Below are 24,253 nucleotides of genomic sequence, written 5' to 3'. Positions count from 1 at the left end.
CAGGCGCAATCCCGTGTCCGAATCCCTCAGGGCCTGGAACCCATGGTCGGAGGCCTGGTCCACTCTCATGCAGACGTAATCCAGGCCCAGTTGGACAGCCCCGATGACCGTTCTCGAGAGGCAGTCTGCGACCACGTTAGACTTGCCAGCATTGTGTGTGTATTTGGATGTCGTCCAAATACACGAAAACGAAGGGCATCTCCCTGAGCGGCGAGTCCATTAACCGCTGAAAGGTCTGAGCCGCGTTCCTGAGCCCGAACGGCATACGCAGGAACTCTAATAACCCGAACGGCATCACCACCGCTGTCTTGGCGATGTCCGAGGGATGCACCGGCACCTGGTGGTAACTGCGTACCAGGTCCACCTTCGAGAAGACCCGCTTGCCCGCCAGGTGTGCTGAGAAGTCCTGGATGTGCGGGATTGGGTAGCGGTCGGGCGTGGTAGCGTCGTTCAGGCGGCGGTAATCCCCACAAGGTCGCCACCCGCCGTCTGGCTTGGGAACGATGTGGAGTGGTTAAGCCCAGGGGCTGTCCGAGCGGCGGATGATGCCCAGGCGCTCCATGTTGGCGAACTCCGACCTAGCGACTTTCAGCCTGTCGGGGTTGAGTCGTCGGGCCCTAGCGTAGACGGGTGGGCCCTTGGTATCTCTATGATGCTCTACACCATGTTTCGCCGTGACCGCGGAAAAGGTAGGTCGGGTTATACCGGGGAACTCCCTGAGCAGGCGTTGATATTCGTCCCCCTCTGAGAGGGAGCTGGAGAGCCCGCCGTAAGCCGCCCGACCGCGGGCACATTCAAACGATGAGAACGTCCGTGCGTCCACCAGGCGGTTGTTTTTCACGCCTACAAGCAGATTGTGCGCACAAAGGAAATCCGCGCCGAGGAGGGGAAAGGAGATGTCGGCCATGACAAAATCCCACTTGAATCGCTGGCCTCCAAAGCACAGGTCCGCGGTCTTTGTACCATACGTGCGGATGGGTGTGTCGTTAGCGGACCTCAACTGTGGACCGTGGACGCCAGGGGCGATGTCCTCCACCGTAGCCGGCAGGACGCTCCTCTGAGCCCCAGTGTTGCAAAGAAACTCGCGGCCAGAGAGAGCGTCCCTGATGAACAATAGCCGGGTTGACGTGCCTGCACTCACGGCCACTAATGAGCGCAAGCCTTGGCGTTTCCCGTCGGCTTCAAGTTGCACGGGGACCAGCACCTCTTTGCCTTAGCGCCGAAACGCGCGTGAAAATAGCACATACCATTGCTGGCACTGCCATCAGCGGCCACTGGGGCTCTGTTGGTCAGCCTGTCCCTGTCCGGTGGGCAGGCACTGCGTGTTGGGGCTAGCACTTCGGGTGCCAAACTCTGAGCAGCCAGGAAAAAACGGTCGGCTTCCTCCGCCAACGCACGTGGCTCAGTAATCCTCGTGCCCGCGAGCGCCGTCCAGACGGCATGTGTTGGAGGAACAGCTCCATGAAGAGGAAGTTAGGTTCTTCAACACCCAGCAGGTTGAGCATCATCTCCATATGCTCAGAGGGTTTGCTGTCCCCGAGGCCCCGAATAGCCAACAAGCGTTGGGCCCGCTCTGACTGTGACAGCCCAAAAGTCTTCAACAGGAAGGCTTTGAGGTCCCTGTACTTGCCGTGGTCCGGGGGATTCGCTATGAAATTCGCCGCCCGGGTCGCAGTGGATCTCCCCGGCGCCGACATGACGTGGTAGTAGCGTGTGTTGTCGTCCGTGACGTCACGGATGGCGAACTGCGCCTCCGTCTGCGCGAATCCCGCCGTTGGGGAAAACTCCCAGAACTCCGGCAACTTAATAAAAGCATTATTCGCCATGTTCGTCTTGGTCTCTGAAGCTTCAGCGAGACCTTCGTCGGGGTCACCAGTGTAGTGCCGAGAGACGGGAGTCGGTGGCGGAGTATCCAGCACAAAGTTTTCATGAACACAATACAAAAAGACGTTCATTCTTAATGTCAAAACCGGACTGAACTGGACAGTCGTTCCGTCCGCTAAAAGGGTCCGTGCTAAACACCCCCCCCACCCATAGTTCCGTGGGGGAATTATGTTAACCACCACAGTACATACGATGTACCCTACATGTTACTCCCGTATACCACAATGCAATGCGGTCGTGTTTCCCCGGAGGAGAAGAAGAAGCTGAATAACCGCGAAAACGAATACATTTAATGATGGAGTCTCCGGCTTTCGTTTAGAAATGTCAACAATTTATTTGGGATTTAACATAGAATATTTAACATTCAAAATTAATTAAGCAAGGAAATGTACCATTCAACATCAATACAACCTCCAGCTTTCGTCGTGAGTGCCCGGTTTGTTTACATGATGTTGGCGCATCTGTCTGCGTCACAGAAATACCCGGCGCATTTACTGACGCAAATGACGTTTAGAAATCGTAAGCGTAGTGTCCGAATTCTCGTTTGTTCGTTCCCTAAATAGTGCACTATATCATGAACACTATATAGGGAATAGTGAGTGAGTGGATAGGGAACGATTTCGAACACAGCTATGTCTGACTTAAACCCGTGTGTCTTGCTAACAAAGATGCTACAGTGAGCCCAACTCTTGACCCAAAAGTCAACATTGTTGGTTGGACTAAATTGCATTGCACAGTTGACATGAATATTTAATGTTTTATATTCATTTTACTCATAAATAATAATGAGACCAACAATTTTAAGTTTTCATTTTTACAGTGTAGCCTATGACTGATCAGACGTCGATCCTCGTACAACGTTGATGTCTTGTCACCTTAAAATACAAATCTGTGTTAATACAGCGAACAATAGTCCTGTAGTGCTATTGACTAGTAGGATTGTTCTGACTTTGCTGCCGCACACATGTTTCAAGGCGATATAGCCTGGCTTTAACAGGCTGTGCTCGCTCCCGCGGCTGAAATCACTTTCTGGCAGCTGATCACTTTTCGGCACAACACCGGTCTTCAATACATGGATTTCTCAGGTACGTCATCACTGTTGCACTGTGCAAACTCAGCTATAGTATCTGTCTGCGTCCTGCAAGACGGAGGCGTAACTTGTAGTAGGAGGCGTAACTTGTAGTCGGAGGCGTAACTTGTAGTCGGAGGCGTGTCTAGTACTTTTCTAAATCACGGAAATGATCTGTATATGTAGTAGTGGTAGATTTAATGATTCGTTTCCGTGACCCAGTTCACGTGATTCAGTTCGCCACGAGGAGTCGTTCGCGAATCGTTCGTTCGTTCTGTCGAGTTTCCGGTAGCACTAACTCCACTGAGTCTGACTGACTCAGCTGAGAACCTTGCAATGGGGTCCATTCCATGATGCGATTTACCGCTACCGGAAACCAGGCTGAACGAACATACGATTCGTGAACGACTCCTCCCAGTTCAGTCGAGTTTCCGGTGAATCAATTCACCGGAAACTCGACTGAACGTGGAGGAGTCGTTCGCGATTCAGCCTAGTTTCCGGTAACGGTGAATCGCATCATGGAATGCATGCCACTGCACGGTTCTCAGCTGAGTCAGTCAGACTCGGTGGAATTAGTGCGACAGGAAACTCGTTCGTTCGTTCAGCCGAGTTTCCGGTGAATGGAATGGTGAACGAGACGACCGAACGAACGAGAGAGACGAACCGGTTCGGTTTGTTCGTCCTAAAGACTCGTTCCTTCGAACCGGTTCACGAACGAACGAGCCAACACTAGTATGTAGCAGTGGTGCGCGGGTACATAAATTACCGCAACTCGGACCTCAAATATTAGGCCTTATATAAAAATAATGCACCCAACCCGCTCATTTAAAAATATGCTCTTGATTAGCTTAATCTTGATATGCTCTTGATTAGCTTAATCATAGCCTTACGTGAAACTGACATCCCTGAGTCATATGCATTTAAGAAAAGAAGCCTATTACAATTTTACAATGACATGTAATGCATATCGGAGTTTAACGTGGGGAACCTACTTAAGTTTAGCCTACTTTATCCCTTTATACTTTTAACCAAAAGACAGCAGATTAATAATTCAAAGAATTAAAGACAGCAGATTAATAATCAAATAATTTTATTGAATACATAGTTATTGATCGCTTGCTGCATGTTTTCAAGGTCCTGCATATGATAGAAAACAATGAATTAAAATAAATATTACTGATAGAAACAAGACAAGAACAATGTCATTAACAGGGAGGATAGTTATGAGAAAGCCTTCATATTATAGCGTTTACATTACAAGCCTTCATTTTATATATATTTGCCGGTCTTCAATACATGGATTTCTCAGGTACGTCATCACTGTTGCACTGTGCAAACTCTGGGCAGAAAGAAGCAAGCAACATCTACTAGCCTGTACAGCAGTGAACCCCAATTAGCGGCCCGCGGGCCAGATCCGGCCCGCGAGAGCCAAATGTCCGGCCCGCGCTGACCCAGCGCATTCACATGTTATCTCCAAAAACAGATAACACCATCCACGCTCAAGTGGATGGTGGGCCTGCTATATTTTCCCCTCAGCCCACACCATCCACTTGACCGTTGACGTTACTGCGTGCATACGTAATGACGTGCTTTGTGTGTTTTCAACTTCACTAGCGTCACACGCCAGAGAGTAGCCGCCGCATGCTGTCACTTTCCCGCTAGTCATCCCAGGGAATTACAACTTTGTCAAAAATCAACGGATTGAAAATTGATGAAAGAAACATGTCATTTGCCAAGAAAAGGAAGGCTAACCAGGAGAACCGCCACTTTAAAACTGAATGGACCGATAAGTATTGCTTTTCTTTACCGGACCATGCCAACGCAAGCAGACCGTGGCTGTCATTAAATCTGACAACCTGACACTTTAACTGTTTGCATGCTGTGTAGTAGCTTTAATGGAAGTTTCCCAGAAACATCTGAGCAACGCAAACAAAAGATTGCAAGCATGTTGACATCATGCAAGCGGTCAGTTTTAACCATATGCAAAAGGGCATCGGCACAAGAGAGCGCAACAGCTACTTCATTGCATGTTTCCTGGACGCTTGCTAAAGCTAAGAAGCTCTTTGCTGATGCAGAGTTCATTAAACAATCTGCAATTCACATGGCTGGTGAAATCTTAAATCAAGAGGAAAAAATCAAAACAAAAGTTGTGGAGCTATGAAAGCAGGTGCCGAGGAAATGTCAGCTGAACACAAAGATCTGTTGATGCACAACGATGTTCGCTGGCTGAGTAAAGGCCCTGTGTTGGAGAGGGTGTGCGACCTGCGTGATGAACTTGTGTCATTTTTATCCAGCCTGCAGAGCCCAAAAGCCCGCGAATTTCTGGCGGGCTGACGCCAAGGTAATGGCAGATGTTAATTTTTTGTGTGACATCATGTCTCATCTGAATCACCTTAACCTGCAGCTACAAGGCAAGAAGAACCACACTATTGCTGACATGTACGAAGCGATTGAAGCCCTCCATTCGAAGCTGCACCTTCAGGAGAGAGACATTCAAGGGAGAAAGTGGCACTTCCCACGTCTGTGTGAGCATTTAGAGAAGGAAAAAATGCAGGAAGATCCAGCAATGAAGGAGTTTGTGTCAACCCTTGCAGAAAACTTCAAGGAACGATTTGAAAGCTCCCCTAAACTTTCAGGTGACATCCTCCTCTTCTTGAGACAGCCGTTTTTTCTGTGCCAGCTGACGGCGAGTTGACTGCAAAGGCCAAAAGGCTTGTGCCATCCACAGATGAGGCAGCTTAGTTAATACTCAGGGTATTAAGTTTGTGACAATGTAAGTGCCTGTTACTTTGTTTCCTTTATTTAATGGGTAGATCAAGCAGAGCTGTGGTCGTGGTACAGAGGGAAGTCATGCACGGGGTGTATGCTCAGATACTCAGGCAAAATAAACAAACTTTATCGAAACTTTATAGAAACTGAAAGACATTACCGAGTATTTAAATAAACAAGGCTGAACATAATATAGTCTGAAGCAAGCTACGTCTCCTCCTCCTCCTCATTCCTTGCATTCTCATCGATGCACCTCTCCTGGATGCTATTTAAGCCTAATTTATCTAGCCCTCCTGCATTATCGCTAAAACAGTAATTATAATTAAAGCTAAATTTGCACATACAAATGGCGAATTAGAAAAATGAAACGACATTTCGGCCCTTGGCATGGCATGTTTGACCAAATTGCTGTACAGCATAGAATATTTTGTGACGGTTCAGTGTGCATCTCAAACGTGTGTATCTCAAATGTGGCAGGTCGTAAAGTACTGTAAGCATAGCTAGCACCTTAAAAAGCAGCTTTCATCTTAAAGTCATATAATTAGATAGACAAAGGCTCAAATATGCAAAAGGTATGTTTGGGAATATGTTGAGGGTGTCCTCAAGAAAAGCCTAGAAAGCTTATTTGATGATAACAAAGAAAACTGACCTTGGGGTCTGGCTCTTCCACGCTCATGGCCTGATAGAATACAAAGGCAGAGTCACAAAGGCCGAGTTACAACAGCTATGTTCATGTTTATTGTGAATTGTACTACTTCGGCGCATACTCAAGGGAATACAACATGGCGGTTTCGATACAGAAGGGAGTAGGGTGGACACGGGACTAATTTACGAAGAATGAAAGGCGGGGGGGGGGGGGGGGGGGGGGGGGGCTTACTGTGGATGGGCAGAACTGTGTATGTTGTGAGGGGGGTCTTACTTAGCCTGATATGACCATCCGCTTTCACTTCGTATGTGGTGGAACGAAATGAGAATTGAGCGGAGCCACTAGGCGGCGCTGCCTGGCTAGGTCTTACTGTTAATGGCAGTGATTCTACATGCAAAAGTCAGTATAGCGTGTTCATACTATTTTAATTATGTTACCGGTATTTATTTCTGGTTAATGGACCCATGTTGCAGCAGCCAGTTTTCCAGGAAGTAGCAAGGTAAGCACAGATGTTACTAATAAAAGCCAATAATCTTGTTGTTACGATGTCTACATTTTCATCTATCAAATGTAAACACAACCATCATCTGTTTTTGACCAGGCATTCTATGAAAGACAAACGTATTACCTCCATCTCCTCTAACTTGCACTTCCTCAGATGCATCACAGGCTGCCGAGGACCTTTTAGGAGATCCCTGGATTCTTTGGTACAGTGTGCAAAAAGCTTGCCATGGCTAAATGAGGTAGTGGAGGGAGATAAGAGTGGAAAATGCTAAAAAATATCAGAAATGCAATGACTTGAAGCATGAATCCTGCTAATAAAGGTTGAATCATGTGAGAATCTGTAAATGCCCTAACGTTAAATAAGTACTTGTCCAGTGCGAATTTCTCCATCAGCATGATACACCACCACCTCCTAAGGGCTGGCATATCTACCTAAACATAAAATAGGTAGACTTATGACATCTTTAAATGTGTAGTTATTATAAATTCCATCACACTAAACATAAATGATCTTTCCTTACTATGGTGTAGTCGAATCGAGCATCAAGTGCAACGTACAAGGTCAACTGCACAAAAAACAACAAACAAGGAAAACAGTAATGGGTGAACGACATGAAAACATTTAAATACGACTTACCATTATCATAAAGACTCCACGGTCATTCCCACTGGTTTGCCGAGGAAACTTCTAACAGAATAATACCACCATCAGCATTGATTGCAATTGTGCCGATTGAAGTTTGCAATTGCAAATAAATGCAGGCTGAAAAGCTTGATACAAATGAATATCACTTACCTCAAAATGGTACCCAGTTTTCTCTGTCCATTTCCCCAGGATTTATCCTTTGTGCAAGATCTCTGTGTATTGGTCAACCAATCAGAAAGAAACAGTAAACCCCTGCACTCACTATCATCTTGTCTTTATGAGGGCATATGAATGTGACTGTCCTAGCATAAGGTCCTCATGAACATGACCTTATAACACAAAGCAGGGGTGTCAAACATATGGTCCAGGGTTGAAACCACCCCTCACATCATTTCATGCAGCCTGATCCCAACGTTAACAGTAGGCCTAAGCGTGCAAACATTTCTCAAAGAATGTTAAACCGTATCACAACCACAAGTAGTCTGCCCTAGTTCTAGAGTTCATTAAGCTTGTAAAAACAAAAAAAAATCATTCTTGTTAATCCACTTCTTTTTACTTACCGACATGATTATCTGAATATCCGATTTACAAGGCTTTTTATATACCGCGAAAAGAGAAAGATCTCGCGTGGACCGCGATTTAGAAAAGTACAAGTTACGCCTCCTAGTACAAGTTACGCCTCCTACAAGTTACGCCCACTACAAGTCATGCCTCCGTCTTGCAGGACGCAGACAGACCCTACTCGCCGCGAGCTTAGGGACCGTCTGCAAAGAGCAAAACTGAAAATGACCACAATGGTAACATTTCAACAGCGCAGCATTATTGACTCTAGAGCCCCAAAACTTGTTCCATAGAGGTATGGCCGCTTTATGGTCACACTAAAACCTCTAGTTTTGAAAAATATATCTCTTCTTATTTTTGAGGATTTTTTATTTAGCAACAATTTCAATAGCGTCGCTATTATTGACTCTAGAGCAGTGGCGTGCACAGGTAGACCCAAGGTGGTGCTATAGCACCTGCCCTTTGCCCCCTGACCCAATCAAGTGCCCTTTTGAAAAAAATAAAATAATCTGAATTTTTGTGTATGTGGCCCATGCCGACATTATCATCTATAAAGGCTCGACAATTAAAAACGTGTGATAATAATGGCTCAATATATATGCCCCCCCCCCCCTCCTCCTCGCACACAACTCTCTTCCTTTGCAACGTGAACGCGCAGAGCGGACACAAACGGAGGCGCGTTGCAGCTGTAGTTCACAGCTGCTGCCCACACACACCTACTCCCCTGCCCTGCCCAACCGGCGATGTAACACATAAATGAATTGAGTCTAGAGTGTATTGTTGGCCCCCTAAGCCTCCTTTCTGGATACTGTGACTGAGGAGCTGAAGTCCCACTGCTAGAATCATTCAGTCCTTTCACCCCTTCACGGTACATGCCAACTGGGTAAGCACGCCAAACGCAGAAGCCAAAGAAGCCGTCCACATCCTGATTTCTATGGAGAAGACGAGGACCAGCTGAAGACAGAACTAAAGGTGTTCCACTCCAGCTTTCCTGCAAAAGACCTCAAAGAAATCTTTGCCATACTGAGGGAAAACAGTGGCCGGCTCATTTTTCCTGCCTTTGTGAAGATGATAAAAATCGATGAAACATTGCCAGTGACAACTGCTTCTGTGGAGAGATAATTTTCAAAGCTGAAAATTATCAAAACTAAACTAAGAAGTCTGTGTGGAGAAGAACGTCTCTCTGACCTTCTCCTGCTTGCTATAGAAAAATATATCAAGATCAATCATAGTGAGGTCATCAACATCAAGACATGGCACTGAGGAGGATGCTGCTTTAGAAAAGTGGTAATGATCACTCTTCACTTCGAAATGACACTTTAATGTGCCCTTATTTTTCCCTGAGCACCTGCCCCCCAAAATGTCTGTGCACGCCACTGCTCTAGAGCCCCAAAACTTGTTCCATAGAGGCATGGCCTCTTTATGGTCCTACTGCAACCTTTGGGATGGGGAGAGGGGAGAGAGTGGGAAGATGCATTGGTTGGAGGCACAGACCTTTTTGATAGTTGTAGTATTTGTGTTATTTGATTTTACTGTATAGGGTGGTTGTTGATATGTTTTTTTTGCTAAATAAATGTAAATTTATTTAGAAATTTAAAAATGTATTTCAGTGGAAACAGATGTTATTTGGTGATTTTCCATCATTCAAATACCTTAGTGCTGTATTGAAATGCTCCTCCAGAGTTCTCCTATTAATTATTTACAGGCCAACCACATACTCTGAAAAATGTTTCTATGACAATGAATTATGTCTAGCATCTCCACAGAATTTGACTGTCTAGTTATAACTTTTGACTTCAATTTTCATACTGATGATTTGAATGACAAGTGTGCAAAAAACTTTTTACCATTTTGGGCACATTTGAACTGTCTCAACATGTGAAAGAGGTTACTCGTTGTAAGGGGCACACTCTAGACCTGGTTATCACAAAGGGCCTCAATGTTTCTGATATCTCTGTGACTGATCCTTCCTTGTCTGACCACTTTTGTGTTTTCTTTAACATATCTTTTATTCCCGACAGACAGACAAAATCAAATACTGTCAAAAAACTGTATATCAATGAAGATTCTAATGTACTTTTTAAAAAGGCCATCCCCTTGCTACAACCTCTCAACCCATGTTCTGCTGATGATCTTGTAGAAAACTTTAATTTGAAAATTGTGAAAGTCATGGATGTCATTGCACATTATAAGGTTAAAAAAAATTCTGGAAAGCAAAAGGCACCCTGGAGAAAAGCTGCTTCTGTAACAGCACAGAAAAAAGAATGCAGGAAGGTTGAACGCATCTGGCGTAAAACAAAACTTCATATTCACCATGATATCTATAAAGAGAGCCTCCGTGCCTACAATTTAGACTTAAAAAGTGCTAGAGAAACATTTTTCTCCAATATCATTAAAACTGCAAAAACCCTATTTGCAACTGTTGACAGACTGACCAACCCTCCAACACAAATTACTTTATCTCCATTCCACACAGAAATGTACAGCCTGTCCTCCTAGAAAATACGACCGCATAGGTCGTTTGTACCGCCCCAAATTACGACCCACTGGAGCGTATCAAAATGTAGCGCCTCTAGCGGTCATGCAAATAACGACATTCTGAAGTCTCGGGGCCGCTCGTGGACGCTCGTGGTTGCTCGGGACGCGCCTTATTCAGACCTTTGACCTCCTTTACGAATCAACGTGCGACGAAACAAGATGGCAATAATATGTGAAGTAGGAGTGGGCCCAGTTTTGCTTGAGGGGGGAAGCTTCCCTAGGTGGAAACTAAGAAAGGCTAATTGGGGGGCATACAGCATGATGTGTAGTGGGAAGTTGGAGGGACTGAACCAAAACAATGAAGGGATAGATGATTTTAATGCAAGGATAACAGAAGCCATGCAGTCAACTGCAGTAGAAATAATAGGGAAAGGAAGTGGATCAGGACAACGTCACATGGTTCCCTGGTGGACAGATGAATGTAAAAAGGCTGTACAGGCAAGAAACAAAGCTTTTAAGAAGGTTAAAGCTTCATTTTCCTTTAATGACTTGATAGAATATAAGAAAACACAAGCAGTAGTTAGACGAGTGATTAGGCAGGCCAAGCGAAACCAGTGGCAGCAATTCTGTAACACTATTGGAGGAGATACCAAGATCAGTGATGTGTGGGGCATGATTCGAAGGATGGGTTGTATCAGGAGGGAATATGCCCTACCAGCAATTAGGTATAATGGTGAAATCATGGTGACAAACAAAGACAAGGCAGAAGCTTTGGCTAAATCATTCGCTAAAATACATAGCTCTGCTAATCTGACCCAGGAGGCAAGAGCAGGTAGGGATGAAGTGATTAGGGTACATCCCAACACAGTAAGGAAAAAGAATGACACTGCAGAGGCATCAAATGTTTGTTTTTCCTTGTTTGAGTTGAAACGAGCTTTGGCAGGTGTTAGAAATACATCCCCTAGTAAGGATGAGATATGTTATAAAATGGTGGTCAATTTAACTCCTCAAGCACAGATGGTGATCCTGCAGCTTTTCAATAGGGTTTGGGAATCAGGGACACTACCATTGGCATGGAAACACTCTGTGGTTATCCCAATTGGGAAACCAGGAAAAGATAAGAGTGAAGTGACTAGCTATAGGCCAATAGCCCTGACCTCTAACATGTGTAAGGTAATGGAGCGTATGGTTACGGATAGATTAACCTACATAGTAGAAAGCAGGAGCATGATTAGTCCAAGTCAGAGTGGTTTCCGTAGAGGGAGGACGACCATGGACCCTGTGCTGTGTTTAGAGAATATAGTTAGAAAGGCCCAGGCAAATAAGGAGATGGTAGACGCCATCCTTTTTGATGTTGAAAAGGCGTATGACATGTTGTGGCGGGATGGTCTCCTTATTAAGCTTGAAAGCATGGGAATAGGTGGGAGGATGTTTAATTGGGTATTGGATTTCCTTAAGGATAGAACTATGGAAGTGAGGGTGGGGGCAACCCATTCTAGGGTCTATCCTACAGAGAATGGAGTCCCACAAGGGAGTGTGTGCAGTCCATTACTCTTTAGTGTTATGATTAATGACATTTTCTCAGAGGTTGATGCTAGTCTTGGAAGGTCTCTGTATGCAGATGATGGGGCGTTGTGGGTTAAAGGCCGTAATGGTACGTTTGCTGAAAATAAGCTACAGGCAGCTGTAAGCACAGTAGAGAAATGGGGTAATAAGTGGGGCTTCCGTTTCTCAGTTGAGAAGACTCAAGTGATATGTTTTTCCAGGAAGAGGGAAAATCCAACCTTACGAATCATACTCTATGGACAAATGGTAAAGCAAGTACAAGTTATTCCGGTTTCTGGTAAGCTGACCTTTGGAGAGCATATCCAGAGAGGAGTGATGAGATGCAAAAAGGCAATCAATGTAATGAGGTGCTTAGCTGGAAGTAGCTGGGGCGCCAGCATGAAATCTCTTAAGCAAATGTACATTGCCATAATCAGATCAGCATTAGACTATGCGTGTATTGCATAATTTATGGTTCAGCTGCAAAGTCACATCTTACCAAATGTGATGTAATACAGGCACAGGCCATCCGGCTGTGTTGTGGGGCATTCAAGACTTCATCAGTTGCAGCTCTACAGGTGGAGGTTGGAGAGTTACCATTATATTTGAGGCGTATGCAGTTGTCCATGGTATACTGGACTAATTTGGACACAAACAAGATCATCCAACCAAATCAGTTCTAGAGCCATGCTGGGAGCATGGGCGTACAAAGCTAAATAGTTTTGGATGGGTAGGAGATAGCTCTGCCAGGGAGTTAGGGATATCCAATCTAACACATAGCTGTACAGTACCACTACCAGCAACTCCCCCGTGGCTTTTCCCCATGCCTACAGTAGATCTTGAAATTATTAAGAAATCAAAACGATGTAATGAATTTGGAGGGATGAATAGTTTGATACAACAGTATATAAGTGATAAGTATAACGGGTCAATTCAAATTTTTACAGACGGGTCAAAAGATCCAGACACAGGTAGGACAGGGGCAGCAGTACACATACCACAGTTTAATGTATCAATTATCAAAAGAACGTCAGATCATTTAGCAGTATTCACAGTGGAGCTGTTAGCCATTTTATTGGCTCTCTGGTGGATAGAAGAGGGAAGGTCAAGTATGCATCATTTGCTCAGACTCAATGGCAACTCTAATCAGCATTTCAAATGGCAAATCTACCTGTAGGCCTGATCTAGTTTATGAGGTTCTTCAGAGTTTGTTTAAAATAGAAAAAATGCAAATAACGGTGGGCTTTTTATGGGTCCCATCCCATGCTGCAGTAGAAGGCAATGAGGTTGTCGACATGTTGGCAAAAAGGCACTGAAACAGGAAATACAGCTGGGTGTTCCATTAAAGGTACCCAGTGCAACTTTATGTAAACATTCAATGAAAAATAAACATTCAATTTCTAGTCTTTTTTACACGTAGTAAGTTTCAATAACTCCATACCATTACATATCGACATTCAAGGAGCAAAGATGAGACGTCGTTGTGTGGTGAGAACTGATAGAAAATCGTAAACAACAACAATCGCCGGTGGGGAGAAGCCATTTTTCCATTGACTGGAAGCCTGCTTTATTTATTGTAGGTTACAAAAAATAAAGAAAATGGCGGCATTGTTGTTGTTATCGATTTGTTATCAGTTCTCACCACACAACGACGTCTCATCTTTGCTGCTTGAATGTCGGTATGTAATGGTATGGAGTTATTGAAACTTACTACGTGTAAAAAAGACTAGAAATTGAATGTTTATTTTTAAGCCTCGAAAGTTGCACTGGGTGCCTTTAAAACAATAATTAAATCAGAAATCAACAAGGTGTGGCAAGAACAATGGGATAGGGAAAATAAGGGTCGGTTCCTGCATAGAATCCAGAGGCAGGTGGTAACAAGGAGACAGGGCTGCTGGAACAGAAGATGTGAGGTTATCATCACAAGACTACGCATAGGGCACACATGTCTTAACCACAGTATGAACATCATAGGCAAACATGAAACAGGGGTCTGCCCAAAATGCAATGGAAGAGAAACAGTGGAGCATGTTTTACTACAATGCGAAGCGTACAATTTGGAGAGAAGGGAGCTGTTGAAAAATGTTAAAGCTTTGGGTCAAACAAGCTTGACCTTAGAGGGTTTACTCTCCTTTTCCTCACTGAGACCACCAGCATGGAAACATGTATTGAGTTATCTAAAAGCAACAGGTTTATTTGACAGATTATAATTTAATCTGTTGTTTTCTATCTATATGATTTTGTTTATTTACTTTTGTTCTTTTGCATAGTTTATAACGTATAACCTCCATCGAAGCTCTAAAACAAACAGTAGGTGGCGGTAATGCACCATATTGGTTTGATAACCGCCAAATAAACTCAAAAAAAGAAGAAGAAGAAGAAACAAGATGGACGGACGGATTATAGATTCGAGATTCAACCATAGATATATATAGAACACATATCTATGCTGGCAGCATCTTTTGACGGATGAGGAAGCCGGAGCCAATACGTCATAGGCCACGCCTACTGGATACAAACGCAGCGCGGGAGTCAGATGAGGTCAGGAACATATGGCCGTCCCGTTGCTAGAACACGGCAGCGCCAAACATTTCACTGACGACTGCTTCCTCAACTTGTGCGAATACAGAGCTGGACTTGCTCAACGTCTGAAAATCAAGTCTGGATCAGTACCAACTCTCCTCGGCTCAGCTACAAACCTCGAAAAAGTAAGTTAACTAACGCCATATCATTGTGTTGCTTTACTGTATGGTTACCTTGTTAAAATTTTTAATGCTGCTTTAGCATTAGCGCTACAGCTAACAGCCAAGTTACTGTCGCTAATGTTACGGTAGATAGTATCAGTTATGTGTGTAAATACCATGGACCTATTATAGAGAAAGGACAGTGGACTAATACATGGCCGCCCAATCATTCCTATAAATACACACACTGTAAGTCGAGTGTGCATCTCAGCAAGCATGGGGCATCACACGAGAATGGGCACAATTCAACAAAGGGGCTACAGGCACTGATCTCTACTGCTTGGATACCAAGGGAATGCAATGTTTTACAATGTCTGCTCATACTACAACAAACGAATACAACTGTATTCTACCGGCCACTGGACCGCAGTAGTTCTAGCGTTTTACTGATGAGGAGATTGACCTGTTCAACTCATCCTAAATACATATGGTGCGTTCCAGGTAACCCGTGTTTTCGCCCCCTTCTACCCTCTTGTACTCCCAGATATAACTGGTTATTAACGGGCAAAAAAGTGTACCTGAAACGCACTATTATTCTGATTCAAATCAAAGGGTTATTAGCCGATTTCGGCAGAGCTTGATGTCATGGTATTGGGTTGTTGAGATGAACTATAAAATATGTAAACAAATCAAGGATGTAATATCATTTCATAGAACTCATTTTAAGTATTAGGCCAATGTAATTCACTAAACATGCTTCTCTGGTATCTTCTTACAACTTGCACCTGGAATACATACAAGGTAAAAAAAATGAGTACTGATTTTTCTTTGTTGTCTCTACGCAGGCCAGCTCATCAAGTGCTTACATTCAGCAGCTTCTCTCAAGGGATGTTGCCTGTCAGACAGAAAACCTGGAAACGCATATTTGTAGGCACAAAGCTGTCCTTAAAGTCTATGCAGCCCCATTTTAAAAGTGAAGGTGTGTACATTACTCATTGAGTATTTTTTTTTCTTTGATTTGGTAAATTCTAGGCAGCATAAATTCTAGGCTGATGCTAGATTCTAACTGCGCTAAAAAGCCTGGTCCTCTTTGGAAAGTCATCATGACCAGCGCCCTGCTAAAACACGAGTCAAACTTGGGAGTTGCATTTCAAAGATGGAATCAGTCAAGAGCCCAGAATGGTTTCAAGACAGATGCCACATGAGCTGGTTTATCATTCTCAAACATCAATGAATTCATAATGCATGAATGTTAGCTGATCAGCTTAGAGGGAAGGAGACGTTGTTGCTTTTTAGTGTCGAAATAGAATTGCGCTTCGCATGTCATGTCAGGTGTTTGTTGAGTGTCCTTAACCTGGCCAACCACTTGAGCTTTGAGTCTAGGGAGGAGGGTGCTGGAGGTGACGTCCCTCTCCAAAACTGTGAATCTTTGTCAGCAGTACCCATTTTAAACCCTCTGTGTCAATGTTGCATACATTTAAAGAGTTTCTTTCCCGTGTACAAATACACAATGCCTCCCTTTATGCAAATAATATATCAAAACAATTGATTTTTCCTTTTTTTCTCCGTCTGCAGAAGACTGCGATGCCTTTGGAGACCGTAGCACTGAGCGCGGCGCCACCTCAGAGATTCTTGGTGTGGACGCCCCTGGCTCCTCCCACATGTCCAGTCGCAGCGAGGAGCTGAAGATTCTGAGCGTCTACGGAAAAGGGGAGGGTCCACTGGCGGAGGACGGCCATGACACCCTCTTCACCGCGTCAGAAGTGGAGGCCCTGAACTCGCTGCCTGCGGACCACAGCGCGGCCAAGAGCCTGGAGCGCGGCGAGCGGCTGGTCTGCCACGAGGAGCTGCGTGTGCAGGTTGGAAATCATCTTTTCATTCACCATCCAAAAGAGAGGCTTCCTCTGTTACAACTCCAAAACACACCCATAGAAAGCCCACACCTTTATGATTCAGTAAATGTTTTTACACCGCCAAATATGCCCGTCTTATGCCCAACTTTTCCCCTGTGTGATCCGCGCGTTTACACTGACCGAGGTAATTTACGGGCTGTATTTCGCACCCCTATTAACCCTCTCTGTCCCTACACATATTGGCGGTTTCATTTTGATGTGAATGCGATAAGACAGCCTTGCGGTTCGAGGGGCGAGGCTTGGGTGGAGGTGTTGCTGCATTGTCTCTACAACAGAGACGATGCAGCGATATCAACATGAATGCCTGGAGAGACGGCGAAATCCGTAAGCGGCTGACCATCATGGGAGAGAAGGTGATGCAGTCGCATTTAAAGAAGACGAAAGATGGTCGATCTAAGAGAAAGTACCAGAAAAACGTTCCTTACAATGCTTTGTCAGCAAAGTGGTTAGCAAAATAAAGAATATGTTGGGATTATTGCACTTGTAAATAGTTAATCGTGTTTTAGCCTACACTCAGATGTGAACTCATTCTTGCATGCGAGGGTCTTGAATCAAAAAATATGTAAATATATTTTGCATTCATTGTAAAGAGTCCTACTCTCCGTGTGTAGGCCCGCCTTCTCCGGTGTACCAAGAAAGCCAGCTCCAAGACGAAGGGGGATTTTACCCCTCAGTTTTACATAGGACATTGAAATTGCAGGGCGTTCCAAGCCGTGACGGAATCAGCTTGGCAGTGTGAAAAGGCATAATGTGTTGTTAGTGGGGATTGACAACTATTCTGTGAAAATGAAAGTATATGTCTTGTGTGTGTTTCCTTCTTTATGTGGAAAGCAGCAGACTCCAGACACCATTTCAATCAAGGTTGAAGAGGATATTGGTGGAGGCTTGCCCGCCGTAGGTTAGTAATACCCATTGCATCTATGCAAGAAAACCACCATGATCAACTGAGAATGTACTTGATTCTACCTGCGCTAAAAAGCCTGGTCCTCTTTTGAAAAGCATCATGACCAGCGCCCTGCTAAAACACGAGTCAAACTTGGGAGTTGCATTTCAAAGATGGAATCAGTCAAGAGCCCAGAATGGTTTCAAGACAGATGCCACATGAGCTGGTTTATCATTCTCAAACATCAATGAATTCATAATGCATGAATGTTAGCTGATCAGCTTAGAGGGAAGGAGACGTTGTTGCTTTTTAGTGTCGAAATAGAATTGCGCTTCGCATGTCATGTCAGGTGTTTGTTGAGTGTCCTTAACCTGGCCAACCACTTGAGCTTTGAGTCTAGGGAGGAGGGTGCTGGAGGTGACGTCCCTCTCCAAAACTGTGAATCTTTGTCAGCAGTACCCATTTTAAACCCTCTGTGTCAATGTTGCATACATTTAAAGAGTTTCTTTCCCGTGTACAAATACACAATGCCTCCCTTTATGCAAATAATATATCAAAACAATTGATTTTTCCTTTTTTTCTCCGTCTGCAGAAGACTGCGATGCCTTTGGAGACCGTAGCACTGAGCGCGGCGCCACCTCAGAGATTCTTGGTGTGGACGCCCCTGGCTCCTCCCACATGTCCAGTCGCAGCGAGGAGCTGAAGATTCTGAGCGTCTACGGAAAAGGGGAGGGTCCACTGGCGGAGGACGGCCATGACACCCTCTTCACCGCGTCAGAAGTGGAGGCCCTGAACTCGCTGCCTGCGGACCACAGCGCGGCCACGAGCCTGGAGCGCGGCGAGCGGCTGGTCTGCCACGAGGAGCTGCGTGTGCAGGTTGGAAATCATCTTTTCATTCACCATCCAAAAGAGAGGCTTCCTCTGTTACAACTCCAAAACACACCCATAGAAAGCCCACACCTTTATGATTCAGTAAATGTTTTTACACCGCCAAATATGCCCGTCTTATGCCCAACTTTTCCCCTGTGTGATCCGCGCGTTTACACTGACCGAGGTAATTTACGGGCTGTATTTCGCACCCCTATTAACCCTCTCTGTCCCTACACATATTGGCGGTTTCATTTTGATGTGAATGCGATAAGACAGCCTTGCGGTTCGAGGGGCGAGGCTTGGGTGGAGGTGTTGCTGCATTGTCTCTACAACAGAGACGATGCAGCGATATCAACATGAATGCCTGGAGAGACGGCGAAATCCATAAGCGGCTGACCATCATGGGAGAGAAGGTGATGCAGTTGCATTTAAAGAAGACGAAAGATGGTCGATCTAAGAGAAAGTACCAGAAAAACGTTCCTTACAATGCTTTGTCAGCAAAGTGGTTAGCAAAATAAAGAATATGTTGGGATTATTGCACTTGTAAATAGTTAATCGTGTTTTAGCCTACACTCAGATGTGAACTCATTCTTGCATGCAAGGGTCTTGAATCAAAAAATATGTAAATATATTTTGCATTCATTGTAAAGAGTCCTACTCTCCGTGTGTAGGCCCGCCTTCTCCGGTGTACCAAGAAAGCCAGCTCCAAGACGAAGGGGGATTTTACCCCTCAGTTTTACATAGGACATTGAAATTGCAGGGCGTTCCAAGCCGTGACGGAATCAGCTTGGCAGTGTGAAAAGGCATAATGTGTTAGTGGGGATTGACAACTATTCTGTGAAAATGAAAGTATATATCTTGTGTATGTTTCCTTCTTTATGTGGAAAGCAGCAGACTCCAGACACCATTTCAATCAAGGTTGAAGAGGATATTGGTGGAGGCTTGCCCGCCGTAGGTTAGTAATACCCATTGCATCTATGCAAGAAAACCACCATGATCAACTGAGAATGTACTTGATTCTACCTGCGCTAAAAAGCCTGGTCCTCTTTTGAAAAGCATCATGACCAGCGCCCTGCTAAAACACGAGTCAAACTTCGGAGTTGCATTTCAAAGATGGAATCTGTCAAGAGCCCAGAAGGGTTTCAAGACGGATGCCACATGAGCTGGTTTATCATTCTCAAACATCACTGAATTCATAATGTATGAATGTTAGCTGATCAGCTTAGAGGGAAGGAGACGTTGTTGCTTTTTAGTGTCAAAATATAATTATTGTGCTTGCCTCGCTAGTCATGTTGTGATCAGATCACTTTGCGCAGGTGTTTGTTGAGCGTCCTTAACCTGGCCAACCACTTGAGCTTTGAGTCTAGGGAGGAGGATGCTGGAGGAGACGTCCCTCTCCAAAACTGTGAATCTATGTCAGCAGTACACATTTTAAACCCTCTGTCAATGTGACATACATTTAAAGAGTTTCTTTCACGTGTACAGATACACAATGCCTCCCTTTATTCAAATAATGTGTCAAAACAATTAATTTTTCCTTTTTTTCTCCGTCTGCAGAAGACTGCGATGCCTTCGGAGACCGTAGCACTCAGTGTGGCGCCACCTCAGAGATTCTGGGTGTGGACGCCCCTGGCTCCTCCCACATGTCCAGTCACAGCGAGGAACTGCTGGTTAGCAGAATAAAGAATATGTTTGCATTTTTGCACTTGTTAATAGTGTTTTAGCCTACACTCAGATGTGAACTCATTCTTGCATGCGGGGGTCTTAGATCAAAAAAAAAAAATACACAGGGAAGACATTGAAATTGCAGGTCGTTCCAAGTGCAGTGTAAAAATGCCTAATCTGTCGGTAGTGGGGATTAACAGCTATTCTGTGAAAATGAAAGAATATGTCTTGTGTGTGTTTCCTTCTTTATGTGGAAAGCAGCAGACCCCAGACACCATTTCAATCAAGGTTGAAGAGGATATTGGTGGAGGCTTCCCCGCCCTAGGTTAGTCACATTGCATCTATGAAAGAAATCAACTGAGAATGTACTCGATTCTGCCTTCTCAGCAGGAGCCTTTAACCCTTGACCATCCAAAGGGCTACAAGGATAATGCATAATCAACAAATAGAAGTTGGAAAGAATGTCCAAATATGATTCTTCCAACACACAAGTGTGTACAAAGTACATACCTTTGTGAAAATGATTAATTAAAAACATCACTTTCTCTGTTTTCCTCTCTGAAGAAGACAATGACATCAGAGACTGCAGCACGCAGCGCAGCGCCACCTCGGAGAGTCTGCGTGTGGACGCCCCTGGCTCCTCCCACACGTCAAGTCACAGCGGGGAGCTGCGCATCCTGAGCGTCTACGGACAAGGGGAGGGCCCTCTGGCGGTGGCCGGCCATGACACCCTCTTTGCCGCGTCAGAACTGGAGGCCTTGAGCTCGCCGTCCGCAGACCACATCGTGACCAAGAGCCTGAATTGCAGCGTGAGGCTCGTCCGCCTTGAGGAGCTGACTGGGCATCAGGGCGGCCGCAAGAACCGGCCCGGTGACTTGTGTGGAAAGGTTATTCCCAACGATGCCAATATGATCGTCCACATGAGGACCCACTCCGGGGTGAAGCCCTACAAGTGTGACCAATGCACGAAGCGGTTCAGTCTGAAATGCCGGCTGAAGCGCCACATTAGGACTCACTCCGGCGAGAAGCCCTACAAGTGTGACCAATGCATGAAGTGCTTCAGTCTTGGCTCCACCCTGAAGCGCCACATGTCGACTCACTCCGGCGAGAAGCCCTACAAGTGTGACCAATGTACGAAGTCTTTCTGTCGGATAGACTACCTGAAGATCCACATGAGGACTCACTCCGGGGTGAAGCCCTACAAGTGTGACCAATGCACGAAGTCTTTCTGTCAGAAAGAGTACCTGAAGTTCCACATGTCGACTCACACCGGTGAGAAGCCCTACAAGTGTGACCAATGCACGAAGTGTTTCATTCAAAGCTCCGCCCTGAAGATCCACATGAGGACTCACTCCGGCGAGAAGCCCTACAAGTGTGACCAATGCATGAAGTGCTTCAGTCTTGGCTGCAGCCTGAAGTTCCACATGTTGACTCACTCCGGCGAGAAGCCCTACAAGTGTGACCATTGCCCGAAGTGTTTCATTCAAAGCTCCGCCCTGAAGTGCCACATGAGAAGAACTCACTCCGGCGAGAAGCCCTACAGGTGTGACCAATGCACGAAGTGTTTCATTCAAAGCTCCTCCCTGAAGTGCCACATGAGAACTCACTCCGGCGAGAAGCCCTACAGGTGTGACCAATGCACGAAGTGTTTCATTCAAAGCTCCACCCTGAAGCGCCACATGAGAACTCACTCCGGCGAGAAGCCCTACAGGTGTGACCAATGCAAACAGCGCTTCGGTCGTGTTTGCAACCTGAAGATCCATATGAGGACTCACTCCGGGGTCTCCGGCGAGAAGCCATACAAGTGTGACCAATGCATGAAGGGCTTCAGTCAGACAAGCAACCTGAAGATCCACATGAGAACTCACACCGGCGAGAAGCCCTACAAGTGTGACCAATGCAAGAAGTGCTTCAGTCAGAAAGACACCCTGAAGATCCACCTGAGGACTCACTCCCGGGGGAGGCCCTGCGTGTGTCTGCAGTGCGATGCCAGCTACAGCGACCCAAGCAATTTGCGTGTGCACATGCTCAAGCACACTTTGGCACGGGGCAGCGGGACGCTTTGATTGAGACCTCTGTCCTGTATTGGTTGAAATTACTGCTTTTAGTTTTTCTTTTCATTACGATTAAATGCTTTCCAATTTTGATTCGCTTTCTGTTTTTATTAATAATTGATGTCTGTGTTGAATAACTTATTTCTAGGACAAAGATGATTGAAGATGATCCATTTTAAAAGGTCCCTGGTTAAATGTCTAGATCTCAGTGATGCTCAGTTTAAGCCGGTCCTCCCTCTAGAATGCAGCATTATTCTAACGGGACAAAGTCACAAAGATTCCTAGCATTGGTCCCCCTTCACTCCCTGTTTGCAGCGGCGGCTGGTGATCCAATTCGTGGGTGGGGTGCAGTAATGGACGGGGGTCCTCCCCAAGAAAATATAGAATTGGTTTCTGGGATGCCCACTAGCTAAAAATGTATTCTGATTCATAGCCTACATCCTGACTTGCAGGGCCCTTTCACTTTCATTCCACTAGCCATTGCTATTTGACCCATGCTTGTTATTCTGATATTGAGGCATATCATGATCAATGTCCTATAGTGTTTTACCCGAGTCTCAAGGTCTATTTCAAATGCAGTTTGGGACCGTTTTTTATATGCTACATGCCAAAAGACTTAATTAATATGTAACTTACTTGTTCCTTTTAAGTATAACATTGCGTGATTGAGGAGTCCAATTCCTCCACTGAAATGGGTAGAAAGTGCTTTTACGGCTCTCTGCTAATTAACAAACTATCACTTCTCTCTGCATGTAGTTATGTTGTGCAATGCACGAATGCTGCTGAGGGAGGTAGCCTATTAGATTCATTGGCTGAATTGTCCAATCGGCTCCAAATTACTACAATGTGTTGAAACAAGACAGTGTAGTGACAAGTGTTTCTTCAATACTCTGAGTAATTCAGTTACTGTTGGGAAAGGAGAACAAGCCTATCTTGATGAATCCTTCATCATGTTGTGTGTTCAGTAACAGGGGTAGGGTTTGTGTTCGGTCTTTCTTCTTTTTACTTGCTGTGTGTGTGTGTGTGTCTGCAGTTCAGAAGGTGAACTGCACCGAGGAGGATTCACCGCCCCCAAATGGTTCCACATGCATTAACTTTGATACGTCTTTGATGTTTCGTTCATCGAATAGGAACCTGTATATTCAACAAACCAATAAGAACCAATGCAAAATAATTAAAATGTACCACTATATCAAAACTAAAAGGATATTTTCCCGACGGCCTGGAGGTCAACATCCAAGCTTGGATGCTAATGAGGAAGAGGAAATGGAAAGTACATATGGGGATTCTGATGGGGATTAGTGTCCCTTGTGTTATGTTTTATTTAATGCAGTGGAATGCCAGGAGTCTGGTTGCAAATGGGCAAGAGTTTAAACAAATGTTGGATGGTTTTGAGGAAAAGCCAGAATTAATTTGCATTGAGGAGACTTGGTTGAAACCAAGACTGGATTTTAGAATTCCGGGATATAAGTGTGATAGGAGGGAGTACGGCAGGAGGGGGGTGTGCAACTTTTATTAAGAATGGAGTTCAATATAGAAGAATGGAGATGGATACAGTGTGGGAATGTGTTGTCACAGAAGTGTGGACTGACCGGGGGGAAATCTCCATTGTTAATTTGTATAACCCCTGCATCAAGTTGGAGGAGATTCATTTTCAGGAAATTTTGGATAGGATTAGTGAACCAATGGTGTGGGTTGGGTATTTTAATGCACATAATGATCTGTGGGGAAGCAAGAAGAGAAATAGGAATGGGAAAATTGTAGAAGAGTTTATAGACAAAAAACAGCTAGTGGTGTTAAATGATGGTCGACCTACATAGTTCAGAACAAGTCGGACAGGGTTTGATTTACAGAGCAATGATAAGATCAGCAATTGATTATGGATGCATGGTTTATGGATCAGCAGCTCTTTCAGTGTTAAACAAATTAGACATAGTCCAAGCAAAAGCCTTAAGAGTGTGCTGTGGAGCATTCTGTACAACTCCAATAGCAGCATTACTAATAGAAATGGGTGAGATGCCGCTAGTATTAAGAAGATATAAACTTGGCTTGAAATACCTAATGAAGCTCAAAGGACAAAGG

General features: G+C 44.9%; 1 protein-coding gene across 1 annotated transcript; it reads left to right on the top strand.

The window, feature by feature from the left end:
* The first annotated feature begins 14,490 nt into the window (after positions 1-14,490).
* On the top strand, positions 14,491-22,454 carry LOC130373834 (zinc finger protein 665-like). The gene is made up of 9 exons (XM_056580468.1): positions 14,491-14,810; positions 15,632-15,765; positions 16,362-16,645; positions 17,531-17,597; positions 18,175-18,458; positions 19,341-19,407; positions 20,010-20,122; positions 20,376-20,442; positions 20,682-22,454. The coding sequence occupies exons 2-9, from the start codon at positions 15,675-15,677 to the stop codon at positions 22,181-22,183; spliced, it is 2,475 nt and encodes an 824-aa protein (XP_056436443.1). The 5' UTR covers positions 14,491-14,810; positions 15,632-15,674; the 3' UTR covers positions 22,184-22,454.
* The last annotated feature ends 1,799 nt before the right edge of the window (positions 22,455-24,253 follow it).

This window comes from Gadus chalcogrammus, chromosome 20 (assembly GCF_026213295.1).
Source record: "Gadus chalcogrammus isolate NIFS_2021 chromosome 20, NIFS_Gcha_1.0, whole genome shotgun sequence".
NCBI lineage: Eukaryota > Metazoa > Chordata > Actinopteri > Gadiformes > Gadidae > Gadus > Gadus chalcogrammus.
Note: the sequence above shows the minus strand (reverse complement) of the source record. Positions and strands in the feature narration are given on the sequence as shown.